The 17,330-nt window shown below is 40.9% G+C and overlaps 2 protein-coding genes across 2 annotated transcripts in view; both read left to right on the plus strand.

Annotated features, from left to right (window-relative positions):
* LOC109842364 (LRR receptor-like serine/threonine-protein kinase FLS2) overlaps window positions 1-1,446 on the plus strand; it is a 5,046-nt gene extending 3,600 nt beyond the window's left edge. Inside the window, exon 4 of the mRNA XM_020411251.1 lies at window positions 1,112-1,446. Coding sequence (XP_020266840.1) covers window positions 1,112-1,446 — 335 coding nt within the window. The remainder of the gene's footprint in view (window positions 1-1,111) is intronic.
* Window positions 14,032-17,167, plus strand: LOC109840668 (probable serine/threonine-protein kinase roco7). The gene is made up of 3 exons (XM_020409397.1): window positions 14,032-14,173; window positions 14,429-16,316; window positions 16,833-17,167. Exons 2-3 carry the CDS (start codon window positions 14,450-14,452, stop codon window positions 16,973-16,975), a joined length of 2,010 nt encoding a protein of 669 aa, XP_020264986.1. The 5' UTR covers window positions 14,032-14,173; window positions 14,429-14,449; the 3' UTR covers window positions 16,976-17,167.

Consider the following 17,330-nt stretch of genomic DNA (forward strand, 5'->3'; position numbering starts at 1 on the left):
TATATTTTTTAATTTAGGAAAAATGTGTCTGTGCCCCAAAAGCAGAAACTTCATGTGACGAGGCCCCTCATATTTTTCCCCATGTGAATCAGCCCCTTGATGTGTGACACTTTATACTGCAGCCTTATTTATCAATTATTACATGTCAGCTAAGTAAAAATCCCCAAATTATCCTTATCCTCTCTCCCTAATCCCTCAGACCCAGCACTCATATCCTCTCTCTCTCTCTCATCAACTCTCTCTCTCTCTCTCTCTCATCTCTCTCTCTCTCTCTCTCTCTCTCTCTCTCTCTCTCTCTCTCTCTCTCTCTCTAAAACTAAGAGCTTTCTCAAGCTCATCACCCTGGCCCTCGCCCTCCTCGTCGTTGTCGCCTCCGCTCAGGCCCCCAAGGCTCCCCTTCTCGAGTTCGTCGCCGCCTCCCCTCCTCCACCCGTCCTCGTCGCCGTAGATCGCCGCCGCTCCCCCGCCGTAGATCGTCGCCGCAGAGCTTGAGGGAAACGCTCGAAAAGCGAGGGCCTGAGGTTTGATATTATTTAATTATGCATATTAACTAATTATCACAATTTTAGGAGAAAATTAGTTATTCCTATTGTTTTGTGAAACATAGCTCACATAATACATGAACAGCTAAGCCGATTTGGAATTAAAATAAATAACTAGATAACTGTGAAACATAGCTCACATAATACATGAACAGCTAAGCCGATTTGGAATTAAAATAAATAACTAGATAATAAAAGAATAAATTATATGCAACAAAGTTCAACAGGTGGAAGTAAATTAGCTCATATCCAAGGTTAAGGATAACCACAACAACAACGACTACAAGTGGAACAACTTTTATTGGAGAATGTCATCTAAACTTGTTAACAAAGATATTATTTCATGAAGATGTTAAGTATAGCTTAAGGTTTGATAGATTGGTACATAAGATGTATTTTCTTCGCCATTAACACTAACGACTCTATTGAAAAGGATCCAATGACCTTGTAAGCAATGATACTCATAGCGATTGATGCATATACCGAGTCCACTCTAGCACTTTCACGAACAGAGTATAGTTAAAAGGGATATTTAACAGTCACTGATCGATGTGTTTTCTATGTTAAAGAATTTGCATACATGAGGAATGTGACCACAAAGGTTGACGTCTTCAGCTTCGGTATAGTTATGATGGAGCTTTTCACCAGAATAAGGCTAACTGGGACTATTGAACATGATGGAGAGCATATCTCATTGCAAGAGTTTGTGGAGAAATCCTTTCAAGGTGGAGTAGATGTTGTGCTTAGCATTGTGGACGATGCAATGGACATTCCGACTGCAACACAGGGAGGCAAGGTTGCTAAAGTCCTAGAGTTAGCCTTATCATGTACCCGATTCAATGCAGAGGAGCGGCCAATCATGAAGGAAGTTTTATCTATCTTACTGAAGCTTAGTCATGTATAGGATATAATTTTACTTGTTCATCCATAATATTTTGACACACTAACATGTTCGAGTTTCAGCAAATCAAATTTCCCCCCTCTTTTATTTTGATGATGTTGTATGTATGTAGTCTGTCTCAGTTGTCATCTATGCTCAGTTTTCTCTGTGGAAGTGCAAGTTGGAAGTTTTTCTTGTTTGCGCATGCATTCTTGGCCTACATAGATTTTCTACTTACATGTCAAACTTTCATGAATTCGAACACTGTGGTAAGGAAAATTTGGAATCCTTGCTTAGCTATGGATTTTGCTCCTTTATGTTTCAAATATTTTTCTTGTTCATGCTTCTGGTCTGTCACATTGTTTTTTTTTAATTAAAATTTAAAGGAACATGGCCCTGTTAAGTAGTTGTGAAGGCTCTGAGAAATTTCTGTAGTTTATTCTCAAGTGTGAAGGTAAAATACGAAGGCTGGGTTTAGAACTAACAAGGTGTGGGCTAGAACTAGCTGTATACAAGCTAGAACTAGGGTAATAGAAGCTAGAACTAACGTAGAAGCAAGAATTAACAAGTGTGAAGGTAAAATACGAAGGTCGGGTTTAGAACTAGCAATGTGTAGGCTAGAACTGGTTGTATACAAGCTAGAACTAGGGTAATACAAGATAGAACTAACGCAGAAGTAAGAATTAACAAGTGTGCATGTAAAAAGCCCTTGTTGGGTTTAGAACTAGCAATGTGTGGGCTAGAACTGGTTGTATACAAGCTAGAACTAGGGTAATACAAGCTAAAACTAACGCAGAAGTAAGAATTAACAAGTGTGCATGTAAAAAATCATTGTTGGGTTTAGAACTAGCAAGGTGTGGGCTAGAACTGGCTGTATACAAGCTAGAACTAGGATAATAGAAGCTAGAACTAAGTAGAAGCATGAATTAATAAGTGTGAAGGTAAAAAACGTGGGCTTGGTTTAGAACTAGCAAGGTGTGGGCTAGAACTGGCTGTATACAAGCTAGAACTAGCGTAATAGAAGCTAGAACTAACGCAGAAGTAAGAATTAACAAGTGTGCATGTAAAAAACCCTTGTTGGGTTTAGAACTAGCAATGTGTGGGCTAGAACTGACTGTATACAAGCTAGAACTAGGGTAATAGAAGCTAGAACTAACGCAGAAGCAAGAATTAACAAATGTGCATGTAAAAACCCTTGTTGGGTTTAGAACTAGCAAGGTGTGGGCTAGAACTGACTGTATACAAGCTAGAAGCTGTATACAAGCTAGAACTAGGATAATAGAAGCTAGAACTAACGCAGAAGCAAGAATTAACAAGTGTGCATGTAAAAAACCCTTGTTGGGTTTAGAACTAGCAAGGTGTGGGCTAGAACTGGCTGTATACAAGCTAGAACTAGGGTAATAAAAGCTAGAACTAACGCAGAAGCAAGAATTAATAAGTGTGCATGTAAAAAACCCTTGTTGGGTTTAGAATAGCAAGGTGTGGGCTAGAACTGGCTGTATACAAGCTAGAACTAGGGTAATAGAAGCTAGAACTAATGCAAAAGCAAGAATTAACAAGTGTGCATGTAAAAACCCTTGTTGGGTTTAGAACTAGCAAGGTGTGGGTTAAAACTGGTGTAGGTGTAAATTTTGATCTCCCGAAAATAGGAAACTTCATTTGTATTGATAAGAACGGCTTATTACAAACTAATAATCAAATATTTACAACAGAAGCGGAGGGAATGCCCTCCTTGTTTAACGTGGGTTGCTCGGTGGCGATAGGACGCCTCGCTCGGTGCTCGTGCCGAGTCTGCTTCCCTTGGACGATCCGATCGAAGTTGCTGTCGGAGCTTCAGTTCTCAAATAAGGGAGCCTTTGGCAAAAGTTCAGGTTCAACCTTTGGGAGATTAGCCAGCAGAATATGCAACAGCCAATCCCCCCTTTCATGCTGGCTGAAGATGGGTTTTAATAGGCAATGGATGGCATGTGCCATCCCTTGATTCATGGGATTTGACCACTAATAGAGGTGAGGGAGCCAGCTGCCCTAGCTGTGGGATGTGACCACTTAGGGGGTCCTGTCAGCCGCCCTAGCTGTGGGATGTGACCACTTAGGGGGTCGTGTCAGCCGCCCTATTCTTGCTAGGTAAGGAGCGCCATGCTTTCTCCCTTGATTTGTGGGATTTGACCACTGATGTAACTGTTCCCATACTCCAGGTGGGCAGTTGACAGTAAGCTGGCGAGTTTGCAGCTTAGGTCTGCAGGCGAGCTTGGGACTGCAGGCAGACTTGGGTCTGCAGGTCTTCAGGCGAGCTTGCAGGCGAGCTGGGTCTGCAGGCGAGCTTGGGACTGCAGGCAGACTTGGGTCTGCAGATCTGCAGGCGAGCTTGCAGGCGAGCTGAGTCTGCAGGCGAGCTTGGGACTACAGGCAGACTTGGGTCTGCAGGCGAGCTGGGTCTGCAGACGAGCTTGTGACTGTAGGCAGACTTGGGTCTGTAGGCGAGCTGGGTCTGTAGGCGATCTCAGGTGTGCAGGCAGACTTGGGTCTTGGTCGTGCAGGCGAAATTCAAGCTGCAGGCGAGCTCCTGAGCATGGATCGAAGAATAGGCCGTAACTTTCAAACCGTAAGTCGGAATTGGACGAATTATATATGAAAATCGCCTATCTCGACGAATTCGCCAAATTCCTTACGGTTTGGGAGATATCTGTGTTTTCCCCTTTTTATTAGCGTTTTTCCCCTTTTTGCTATTTCGGACGAGGTTTTAGCAGTTTTGTTCTAAACTTCTCTGATAAGTATTTAAAGGCAATTTTTATTGCCTACAACTGGCTGTATACAAGCTAGAACTAGGGTAATAGAAGCTAGAACTAACGCAGAAGCAAGAATTAACAAGTGTGCATGTAAAAAAACCTTGTTGGGTTTAGAACTAGTAAGGTGTGGGCTAGAACTGGCTGTATACAAGCTAGGACTAGTGTAATAGAAGCTAGAACTAACGTAGAAGCAAGAATTAACAAGTGTGCATGTAAAAAACCATTGTTGGACTTAAAACTAGCAAGGTATAGGCTAGAACTGGTTGTATACAAGCTAGAACTAGGGTAATAGAAGCTAGAACTAACGTATAAGTAAGAATTAACAAGTGTGAAGGTAAAATACGAAGACCGGGTTTAGAACTAGCAAGGTGTGGGCTAGAACTGGTTGTATACAAGCTAGAACTAGGGTAATACAAGCTAGAACTAACGCAGAAGAAAGAATTAACAAGTGTGCATGTAAAAAACCCTTATTGGATTTAAAACTAGTAAGGTGTGGGCTAGAACTGGCTGTATACAAGCTAGAACTAGGATAATAGAAGCTAGAACTAACGTAGAAATAAGAATTAACAAGTGTGCATGTAAAAAACCATTGTTAGGTTTAGAACTAGCAATGTGTAGGCTAGAACTGGCTGTATACAAGCTAGAACTAGGGTAATATAAGCTAAAACTAACGCAGAAGCAAGAATTAACAAGTGTGCATATAAAAAACACGGGCTGAGTTTAGAACTAGTAAGGTGTGGGCTAGAACTGGCTATATACAAGCTAGAACTAGGGTAATAGAAGCTAGAACTAACGAAGAAGTAAGAATTAACAAGTGTGCATGTAAAAAACCCTTGTTGGGTTTAGAACTAGCAAGGTGTGGGCTAGAACTAGGGTAATAGAAGCTCGAACTAACGCAGAAGCAAGAATTAACAAGTGTGCATGTAAAAAACCCTTGTTGGGTTTAGAACTAGTAAGGTGTGGGCTAGAACTTACTGTATACAAGCTAGAACTTACTGTATACAAGCTAGAACTAACGCAGATGCAAGAATTAACAAGTGTGCATGTAAAAACCATTGTTGGGTTTAGAAATAGTAAGGTGTGGGCTAGAACTGGCTGTATACAAGCTAGAACTAGGGTAATAAAAGCTAGAACTAACGCAGAAGCAAGAATTAACAAGTGTGCATGTAAAAAATCTTTTTTGGTTTAGAACTAGCAATGTGTGGGCTAGAACTGGCTGTATACAAGCTAGAACTAGGGTAATAGAAGGTAGAACTAACGCAGAAGCAAGAATTAACAAGTGTGCATGTAAAAACTCTTGTTGGGTTTAGAACTAGCAATGTGTGGGCTAGAACTGCAATACAAACAATGTTATGAAATTCTTATAGCTAGGAGTTAAAAATCATAACATGGAGTCAGTATAGAGAGGATGTAAGTCTTTTACAGCAAACAAAGGACTACATGTAATAACAAAAGGAAAATTCATGCAATGCCACTCAACAAAAGCATTAAACAACTAAGAAAGGAACATCCAAAAGTTTACAAAAAGTAAAAGAATACAAAACCACCGAGCACCAAGAAATTAATCAATTTCCAAAATATGATTACAGATAAATGTAAATAACTTGGATTCTGTCATCATCTGAAAATCCATAAATTTAATAATACTAAGTTCACAAGAGACGTTATTCTTTCTTCAAATTTTGCAAGAGAATGTGTATTAGCTACAATCATCTTTCTCATCAAACACCATGAGTATTCTTCATTACTGCCTGAAAAGTTTGGCCCAAGATTACGCCCGCAGCTATCTCCACATGCAGACTCCTTCTGCAGTATGAATGCTTTGTTAACTATAAGTTCAAGTCAAGCCTTTGTGTAGATGCACATGAACTTGTCATCCATATACCAATTGTTTGCATGCCTAGGAGCACATGTTTCCTTGAATAAAGCTATCAAACTCTGCGGCGACGATCTATGGCGGGGGAGCGGCGGTGATCTACGGCAACGAGGACAGATAGAGGAGGGGAGACGACAGCAAACTCGAGGAGGGGAGGGGAGCCTTGGGAGCCTGAGCGGAGGCGGCAACGGCGAGGAGGGCTAGGGCCAGGGTGACAAGCTTGAGAAAGCTCTTAGTTTTAGAGAGAGGAGAGAGGAGAGAGAGGAGAGAGGAGAGAGAGAAAGAGAGAGAGAGAGAGAGAGAGAGAGATGTGAGAGAGAGAGAGAGGAGATGAGAGAGAGAGAGAGATGAGAGAGAGATAGAGGAGATGAGAGAGAGAGAGAGAGAGAAGATATGAGTGCTGGGTCTGAGGGATTAGGGAGAGAGGATAAGGATAATTTGGGGATTTTAGCTTAGCTGACATGTAATAATTGATAAAAAAAGGCTGCAGTACAAAGTATCACACATCAAGGGGATGATTCACATAGGGAAAAATATGAGGGGCCTCGTCACATGAAGTTTCTGGTTTTGGGGCCCAAACACATTTTTCCCTATTAATTTTGATACATCGATAGGATGGGAGAAAATTTTCCAAAAAAAAGTAGCCTGAATTCTCGTCTCCACTAAGAAAAAAATGATCTTCTTTTCATCGTAATACAAATTAAAATATCATATTCATGAAGAATTATAGGAAACAGGAAGGAACCAGCCAGACAGACTGGCGGTCGATCGCCAACGTGCACGCAGGCCTACTGGGTTTCGGAGATGAAGGAGGTCGACCGTCGCGGTCAACCGTGGATGACTATAATGGATTTATGCTCTCGGGTTTATGGTTCGGTCGACCGTCGCGGTCGTCCACGAGACCTGTGCGGTCGACCGCCGCGGTCGGCCGTCGATGATTTCTGGGCTGGGCTTCGGTTTTTGACCTGATTCGTTTCTAAGTTATATATAACCCTAAACCTCTTTTGTTAGGATTAAGCAAGGACGAATTTGAGCAGTCTTTGAAAGAGGATTATTGCATCCAATTGTGGAAGAGTTGTGAGAGATCATGAGCTTTGTTTTAGGGTTTAATCGGTGAGATTTGTAACTCTACTTGTATTCTCTGATTTCTAATAGTAAGAACTCCCTCCCCCTTGCCCCGTGGACATAGGCAACTTGTCGAACCACGTAAATTGTTTGTTCTTGTTGTGGTTGTGTTTGCATATTAGTTGTGGTTTAGTTCGAATTATTGTTCGTGTTGCACAAGAAAAGCTTCCGCCTCGCACAACAATTGGTATCAGAGCTAGATCGACAACATGGGAGATGCAAGCACATCAGGTTCGTCTCTTACAAAGGTGATACAGAGTCTGAGCATCAATAACACAAAAATTGATGTTCTGAAGTTCGACAACAATAATGGATTGTGGAGGTATCAGGTGATGGATGCCTTGGATGCACAGAACTTAGAGGAGACTCTTGAGTTAAAAGAGAAACTCGCAGATATGGAGGATAAGGTTTGGAGGAAGATGAACAGTAGAGCTTGTGGTGTTATTAGGTCATGCTTGACGCTGGATCTGATTTATGATGTTATGAATGAGATGTCGGCAAAGAAGATGTGGGAAACACTCAATGAGAAATATCTTACGAAGTGCATTGAGAATCGGCTTCACTTGAAGAAGAGATTTTACCAGTTCAAGATAAAGAGGGGAGTTTCCATCAGGGAGCATGTCAACAACTTTACTAAGCTACTTTCAGATATGGCCAACGTGGACATTATAGTTGAGGATGAAGACAAGGTGATGCTACTTCTGTGTCTGTTTCTCGAAGATGATTATGGTACGTTCGTTCTCACTATGATCAATGGAAGAACTACAGTCAGCTATAAGGAGGTGACCTCAGCTTTGGTAAACTATGAGTTGAGGAAGAGTGATGGTGAACCCTCCGAGAAGCCATCGGGAGATGCATTAGCAGTTCGAGGCCGAGATCCAAACCGTCGCCAGTTCAACCACTCAAAGTCAAAGAATAAGAGTGCCTATAAGAGTGTTGGTAGAAATCAATGTCGGTATTGTAAAGAAGAAGGATATTGGAAGATTGACTGCCCAAAATGGAAAGAAAAAGCCGGAAAGAATAAGGGGAAAACTGCACAAGCTTCAGAAGTGAATGTTGCAAAAGCTATTGGTGAGCATTCAGATTCAGATTCTTCAGGCTATTCATACCCTGCATTACCGTCGGTTTGCTATGTGGATTCCACGGAGTGGATGATGGATTCGGGAGCTACATATCACATCTTCCCTAAGAGGGAGTGGTTCTCTAGCTTTGAGGATCTGGAAAGAGGGGATGTCGTGCTTATGGGTAATGACCACGTATACCCTATTGGTGATATTAGTTCAGTCCGGATTAGGATGCATGATGGTGTAGTAAGGGAGTTGAAGGAAGTGAGGTTCGTACCGCAGTTGACGAAGATCATCATTTCTCTTGGGACTTTAGAGGTAGCTGGATATCTAGTGATCTTAGAGGATGCTACAGTGAAGGTCACGAAGGGTTCTATGATGGTGATGCGAGGTGTCAGGGAAAACAACCTATACTACTTGAAGGGCAAGACAGTTACAGGGGGTCTGGCAGCTTCTATCATTACAGAGGAGGACACTACCACCTTATGGAACATGAGACTTGGACACACAGGTGATAAGTCCCTACAGTCATTGGCAAAACAGTGGCTATTAAAAGATGCTAAGACCTGCAAGATGGAGCTGTGTGAGCACTGTGTACTTGGGAAGAAGGCTAGAGTGAAGTTTGACACCGCTGTTCATAACACCAGAGGTACATTGGATTACATTCACACAGATGTTTGGGGTCCTTCCAAGAACACATCTCTTGGTGGGGCTAACTATTTTGTCACTTTCATTGATGACTATTCCAGGATGAATTGGGTATACCCTATGAAGCATAAACATCAGGTCCTGGATATTTTTGTGGAGTGGAAGAAAAAAGTGGAGCTGCAGACAGGTAGAAAGGTGAAGACTCTACGTTCAGATAACGGTGAAGAGTACAAGAGTGATCCGTTTCTGCAGTTTTGTCGGGATCACGACATTAGAAGACACTTCATAGTTCGAGAGACACCACAACAGAACGGGGTGGCTGAGAGATTGAACCGTACCTTGCTGGAGAAGGTGCGGTGTATGATGACGCAGAGTGGATTGCTTAGATCTTTTTTGGCCGAGGCGTTAGTTTATGCGAGCCATCTCGTGAACAGGTTACCGTGCACTGCGATAGACGGGAAGACTCCTTTGAAGCGTTGGTTTGGTTCGGTGGCTAGTGACTATGAGTCGCTTCGGATATTCAGGTGTCCAGCTTATTATCATGTTAGTGATGGTAAATTAAATCCGAGAGCGAGGAAAGTAGTCTTTGTGGGATTTAGAGATGGAGTCAAAGGCTTCAAGTTATGGGATCTACAGAATAAGAAGATAGTTATTAGCAGAGATGTCACATTTAACGAGGCATACATGATGAGGCCTCGAGCCCCTCAGCAGGTAGAGGGAGACCAGACAGGAGAGATATCGCAACAGGTGGAGGATGATGTGACTCCACTCACTCCAGAGAGCATTGTATCCATTGAGGCTCCTACGGAGGTGATACTGGGAGGAGATGAGATGACAGCCGGGCAGATAGAGTATACAGTGGATTATGGGACTCATGAACAGGGTCATGTTCAGGGGTCCATTACAGCAGATAGACCGAGGAGAGAGATTCGTCGGCCAGCTAGGTATAATGATGTCATGGTCTCATATGCATTATCAGTAGAGGTCGTTGATGATATGGTTCCAGCCACATTCAGGGAGGCAGAGTCTAGCCCCGATTCGATCAGGTGAAGGGAAGCTATGGAGGAGGAGATGTGGTCTCTTCAGAAGAACGATACTTGGACACTTGTACTTCTACCTAAGGGTAAGAAGGCTATTGGTTGCAAGTGGGTATATGCGAAGAAGGAAGGATCTTCTATTGGGGACATAAGGTTCAAAGCCAGATTGGTTGCCAAGGGATATGCACAGGAAGAAGGAAGGATCTTCTATTGGGGACATAAGGTTCAAAGCCAGATTGGTTGCCAAGGGATATGCACAGCTTGTGGACATTGATTACAATGAGGTATTTTCACCCGTTGTGAAGCATTTGTCCATACGGATTTTATTGGCGTTGGTGGCACAGTTAGATTTGGATTTGGTCCAGATGGATGTGAAGATAGCCTTTCTACACGGTGATTTAGATAAGGAGATCTACATGACACAACCCCAGGGTTTTAAAGCTGCAGGAAAGGAAGATTTGGTTTGTAAGCTGAAGAAGTCTCTTTATGGTTTGAAGCAGTCACCAAGACAGTGGTATAAGAGATTCGACGGCTTTATGATTGGCCGATGGTACACGAGGAGCCCATATGACCCATGTGTTTATATGCACAAGCTACATGATGGTGAGCACATATATTTGCTTTTATATGTTGACGATATGCTTATTGCGTCCAGGAATTCTTCGGCTATTCAAAAGTTGAAAGATGAGCTGTCATCCGAGTTTGAGATGAAGGATCTTGGAGAGGCAAAGAAGATATTAGGTATAGAGATCGAGAGAGACAGGGTGAAAAGGAGTTTGAAACTTACACAGAAGAGCTACTTACAGAAGATGTTGAAGAAATTCAGTTTTGACGGCAATGCAAAAGCAGTTAGCACACCATTGGCTCCCCACTTCAAGCTTTCAACGTTGATGTCACCTGTTTCAGTTGAGGACAGAGATTATATGTCAAAGGTCTCATATGTCAGTGCAGTAGGTAGCTTGATGTATGCGATGGTGTGTACGAGGCCAGATTTGTCACAGGCCGTGAGCATGGTATCGAGATACATGCACGACCCCGGGAAGGGTCATTAGGAGGCCGTGAAGTGGATTCTACGGTATGTTCGAGGCATCATGGATGTTGGTTTAGTATTCTAGAAGGATGAAAAGAATGGGCAAGATTGTATTGGATATGTGGATTCAGATTATGCTGGAGATCTTGACAAACGCCGGTCTACTTCAGGTTATGCTTTTACATTAGCAGGTGCACCTGTATGTTGGCGATGCACGCTTCAGTCCACAGTGGCTCTCTCTACTACAGAGGCAGAGTATATGGCAGTAACTGAAGCTATTAAGGAGGCTTTATGGTTGTGTGGATTATTGGAGGACTTGGGGATCACTCAGGAGACTATTCGAGTATATTGTGATAGCATGTCGGCTATCTATTTAGCGAAGAACCAGGTTTATCATGCGCGCACGAAGCACATCGACGTCATATTCCACTTTGTACGTAACGTGTTGGATGATGGAGACGTCATATTAGAGAAGGTCCACCCAAATGACAACCCTGCAGATATGTTGACCAAAGTTGTTTCAGGAGTAAAATTTGGTCATTGTTTGAAGTTTTTGAACATCCTTCAGTGCTGAGGCCTTTGAAGGCCATTTGGGTGAACTACGTTCGGCTTGATTCCTTGGGCAAGAGGATATGTACGCAGTTTTTCAGATGCAGCCGGTTTGATCAGTTGATTCAGATGGGAGGGAGATCGCGTTTCAGCTCTAGATTGGTTCCCTGACTTGTTGAGGGACTATTGGATGATTTGGTGTCGGCTCAGTTTTGGTGGAAACATTCGCCGAGGTAGAGAATTGAAGAATTACAGGAAACAAGAAGGAACCAGCCAGACAGACTAGCCGCGTCGACCGCCGCGGTCGACCGCAACGCTGCACGCAGGCTAACTGGGTTTCGGAGATGAGGCGGTCGACCCGTGAATGGCTGTAATGAATTTATGCTCTTGGGTTTTGTGGTTCGGTCGACCTTCGCGGTCGACCGCGAGACCTTGCGCGGTCGACCGCCGCGCGTCCGACCGCCGCGGTCGACCGTCGATGATTTATGGGCTGGGCTTCAGTTTTTGACCCGATTCCGGTCGACCGTCGATGATTTCTGGGCTGGGCTTCGGTTTTTAACCCGATTCGTTTCTAAGTTATATATAACCCTAAACCTCTTTTGTTAGGGTTAAGTAAGGACGAATTTGAACAGTCTTTGAGAGAGGATTGTTACATCCAATTGTGGGAGAGTTGTGAGAGATCAAGAGCTTTGTTTTAGGGTTTGATCGGTGAGATTTGTAACTCTACTTGTATTCTTTGATTTCTAATAGTAAGAACTCCCTCCCCCTTGCCCCGTGGACATAGGCAACTTGCCGAACCACGTAAATTGTTTGTTCTTGCTGTGGTTGTGTTTGCATATTAGTTGTGGTTTAGTTCGAATTATTGTTCGTGTCGCACAAGAAAAGCTTCCGCCGCGCACAACAATTCACACCCAAGTATAAATAATATCGTATTGGAAAAAAGAGTTAACTTAAAATATCAACTGATAATTTCGCCCAAGTAAATGTGAAAATCATTAAAATATTATATTTTACGTTTGAATTTTAAAAAGGACAAAAAGTGACACTTATCAGGTAAATTCTACTATGAGAAGTAAAATCTTAGAAAATTTATATTCTACGATAGTTCAACAACATTTGTTTTAGAGAGAATAATTTAAGAACATTAATTTTAAAATTTGCTCCGTCTACCTTTTATGCAATAAAATGCTAACCCCTCTATCTAAAAACAACGAACTTCCATCACTCTTAACTAATTCAGTCCTTTGTTCTGGTTGATATATTAAATAAGATGCCATGAAATAATTAAGTTAATTAATGCCGCTATAAATCGTGGTTGCAACTATAAAGATCCGTAATAATAACTGAACCCACGAACTTTAACTATAAAATTTTAATTAAAAATTGAAATAAAATATGGCGCAAATTAGCATTCAAGCCGACCCTCAAACGTATAGCTGCCACGTTTTTAATTTGCGTGTAACCGCCCAAGCACTTACTCTTCCGCATGACAAAATGCCCTCTAATCTCCGCATTAAATTACATTTGTCGCCATCATTTCAGTTGCATAACTGGGCAGTTTTACCCTCAGAGTTGAGGGTATATTCGTCAATTTCGATGTTTTCTACTTAATTGCAGCTCACGATTAATGAGGTATTTGCTTCTTTTTTTTTTGGGTACGAATTCAAATGAATGGATTTGGATTTTGGACTCCTTCAACTTCAACTTGCGACGTGGCCGTCTACTTTCGTTTTTTGTTGGCCCGCGTGACTAGAAAACTGTGCTTTTGCACTAAACTTCCACTTAACTGACAATTTGCAATAAGGCTCTTTTTAGTTACGTAATCTAAATTTAACTGCCCCTCGGCAAAATGCCCTTTTACTATCTCTACAGAAAAGAGGGAAAAGGAAGCTATCTCTTACTGAAGGAGTCAACGAGATGAAATGCCATTTCCCTTCAAACTATAGTGATCATATCTTCTTCCAATTTTAGACTTGTACTACAACAAGACATTATTAATATGAGACTCTTTGCAGCTTTATTTCTTTAAAAAATAGATATTTTACGTATTATTAACAGAAAAAAGTGGCAAATTAGAAATATGAATGTCCTTTCTAAAAAAAACTTCCATAGAAAGCAAGAAAATTAAAATCATAAAAACAGAGTTATTAGTTCTACTTCAGCCAACTGCGAAGCCATTTTATGTTGCCAACAATTGGATTTTCTTTTGGATGCTTGCGATTTAATAATAATATCATGCATAGTATCTGGGAAATTAAATATAAAAAAAATTTTAACCCCTTCATTAGTCCATGTCAGCAGAGAACGTGCTAGCCTCGGCAGCGGTTGACCGTTATTATCCAAAACTCATCTCAAGTCCTCGTAAAATAATTTTATAACAGAAAGGCGCCGCTTCCATTAGAATCCAGACATAAATTACAACCAAATGCCACCCATTTCCAAATAACGTCAGGTTGCAGTAATACAAATACTCGCTCCCTTTGTTTCCTTTTTCTCACTGAGCTACCGTTTCTTTTGTTTTGCTCCCTTACAAGCGTCTCTATCTCACTCCGAAGGAAAAAAGAAATCTCTCTTAAAAAAAATCACATCTAAATTCTCTCTGCAGCTCTTCTTCAATATTTGATCAGTAGAAACAGGTATGGATCCGATCGAAATTCGATGAATTGGTCTGCTTCTCTAGATTTTCTCCATGATTTTTTACATCAAAATTGTCTGCAAATTTTGTACAATTATATTTGATTCACAAGATAAATCAAAAGCCCCTCTGTTTTCCCCCTGTTTCTGGTTGCTTATGTGCAAAACTTTTCTTATGGTCAATAATTTGCTTGTTTTCTTTTCTTTTTTTTAATATATTGATGATTTTTTTTTCTTTTCTTTTCTTCCCCCGGTAGAAAACTCCATAGAATTGTGGAATGGAGCAAATCAGACAAATTGGAGAAGTCTTAGGAAGTCTCAAAACCCTCATGATCTTTCATAACGAGATAAAGATCAATCAAAGACAGTGCATTCTCTTGTTTGACTCCTTCAACCTCGCATTCAATTCGATCACACAGCAGATCAAGAATCATCTCAAATTCGACGAAAGACACACCAAATGGAAATCCCTCGAACACCCGTTGAAGGAACTCCATCGAATTTTCCGAGAGGGTGAGCAATACATTAAGAACTGCATCGAACTGAGAGATTATTGGGGAAGAGCAATTGCCTTGAATCGAAACACGGATTGTGTTGAATTCTACATACACAATCTTCTATGGTGTTTACCAGTGGTTTTTGAGGCAATTGAGACTATAAGTGAGATCACTGGTAGTGAGCAAGAAGAGATTAACATGAGAAGAATTATTATCTCACAGAAATATTGTGAGGAATGGATCAATCGAACATTTTTCGATCACAAATTCGGGAAATGCTACTTGGTTCACCAAGAAATGTGCCAGAGATTTGATTCCGTGTTTCGAGAGGATAAATGGTTGCTATCAGAGACAATATCTGAGAAGAGAAGCAAGTCTCCAACAAAGCAAGAGAATAGGTTAAGTGAGCTCTTGTTAAGCCCCAAAGACAAGATATTTCCTTGTTCAGTTCTCATAGGCTCTCCAGATTACCAAGTGAGGCGAAGACTGGGGACTAATGGAGCTAAATACAAAGAAATTCAGTGGATGGGGGAGAGTTTTGCTATGAAACATGCAATTGGAGAAGGAGAGGTTGAGATTCTAGTGAATGAGATTGCCGTTTATTCATCTCTTGCTCATCCGAATGTGATGAACTATATATGCGCATTCTCTGATGAAGATAAAAGAGAATGCTTTCTTGTAATGGAGCTCATGAGCAAAGATCTATTGAGATATATTAAAGAAGTTTGCTCTACGAGGAGAAAAGTAACATTCCCTCTTTTGGTTGCAGTCGATATTATGCTTCAAATATCGCGAGGTATGGAATATCTACATTCGAAAGAGATTTATCATGGAGACTTGAACCCTTCGAATATACTCATTAAGGCGAAAAATTCATCCCATGATAGCTATTTACAAGTGAAAGTTGCTAATTTTGGGCTACCCCTTAGCAAAAGCCCAAAAAATTCAGAGGCAAAAAATCCTTGCATATGGTATGCTCCAGAGGTTCTTTTAGGGCAAGATCACTTCAAATACACCGAAAAGGCAGATGTCTATAGCTTCGCAATGATCTGTTTCGAGCTTTTGACAGGAAAAGTTCCCTTTGAGGACAGTCATCTTCAAGGGGATAAAATGAGTAGAAACATAAGAGCAGGAGAAAGACCTTTGTTTCCTTTCCCTTCACCAAAATACTTAGCCAATTTAACAAAAAGATGTTGGCATGCTGATCCATTGCAAAGACCAAGTTTCTCTTCAATATCAAGGATTCTTCGATACATAAAGAGGTTTCTGGTCCTGAATCCTGATATTGGACAAGGTGAGACACCGAACCCTTCGATGGATTACTTTGAAATTGATGCACTTGTGTCAAAAAACCTATCAAAATGTGGACGCAAAAAGGGTTTTAGAGTTTGGGAGATACCTTTTGAGATGTATGCGTATAGAGTGATAGAGAGGGAGAGAACCAATGCAAATTTTGTCAAGGAGAATAACTTGGATTCAGAGAGTGAAGGGGCTTCGGTTTGTGGAGATGAGAATAGTTCTCATGGGAATTTGTCGTCGGAGGATTCGTTGTCGAATTCAGTGAGTTTGATGTCTAATGGTGGTTCAGAGGGGAGCAAGAAGGGTTCAATGTCAAAGAAGTTGGATGGAAAGGCGCAAAAGCAAACAGGTAACAACTCAACTCTTTTTTCATTTTGCTTTAGAATTAGTGTGTGTGTGTGTGTGTACACACGAAATTTTCTAATATGACATATACATTATGTTGTACATCATGTTAATATAATTTTTCTTAGGTGAGATCTTTAGTTTGTTTATATATCTTCATTGTTGTGAAAATTTGATTTTTACAATGGAATTATTAGTTATTGCTAAGAAGTAGATGTTTTATCAGAAAATGCAAATTTTCTATTTCACAGAGGAATGTGACATGCGAAATATACATCTTTATTGTTCTCCAGCTTATTTAATTATTGATAGTTGAAAAACAATTGAGAATGCAGTTTTCCTCTTTTCATCTGAGCTCTTCTGTTGTTAGAGAATCTAGTAACATTGATGAGCATAAGCATCAATTCTCAACAAAACCATGACTTTTAGTGTGATCAGTTCCTACTTTATTTTCCTTGGTGTAATTATAACACCTCATTCACAATTGTTTGATCCCTTCACGCTACGTTTTCTTCTCCAGGACAACATCAGAAAGCCAAAACAGCAAGACCGTCGCCGCAACTAGCTACATGCACACGGAGTATGAGCTTGAATAATGGTCACTTACAACCAGTTGTGATGAGCCCAGGAAGAAGGAGAAAATCTACAGATTCAGAGCTTTAATAGGTCTCAAAAGGAGATATTTTTATCAGACTATTGCTTGTTTAGTAATAGAAAAATGGATTGCATCAAGACAGAATTCCAGACAGAATGAAACAATCAAAAGCATAAATCCAGACCACAACTCTGTCTGAGAATTTCTTGTTGTATGAATGGCATAATACTTTTTAATGAGATATAAATGATATTTCATAATGAAACAAGTTCTGTCCTGTGATGCCGAATGCAATAGAAAACAATGAAATATCACTCGAAAAATCCATGTGTACAGAGATTTCTCATGTTAGATTATCCTGTTGCTTTTAAGTGAAATGCCCTCACGTACATTGGTTCATATGCTTCAGACATGACGGTCAGA

The sequence above is a fragment of the Asparagus officinalis genome, chromosome 5 (assembly GCF_001876935.1).
Source record: "Asparagus officinalis chromosome 5, Aspof.V1, whole genome shotgun sequence".
In the NCBI taxonomy this organism is placed as follows: domain Eukaryota; kingdom Viridiplantae; phylum Streptophyta; class Magnoliopsida; order Asparagales; family Asparagaceae; genus Asparagus; species Asparagus officinalis.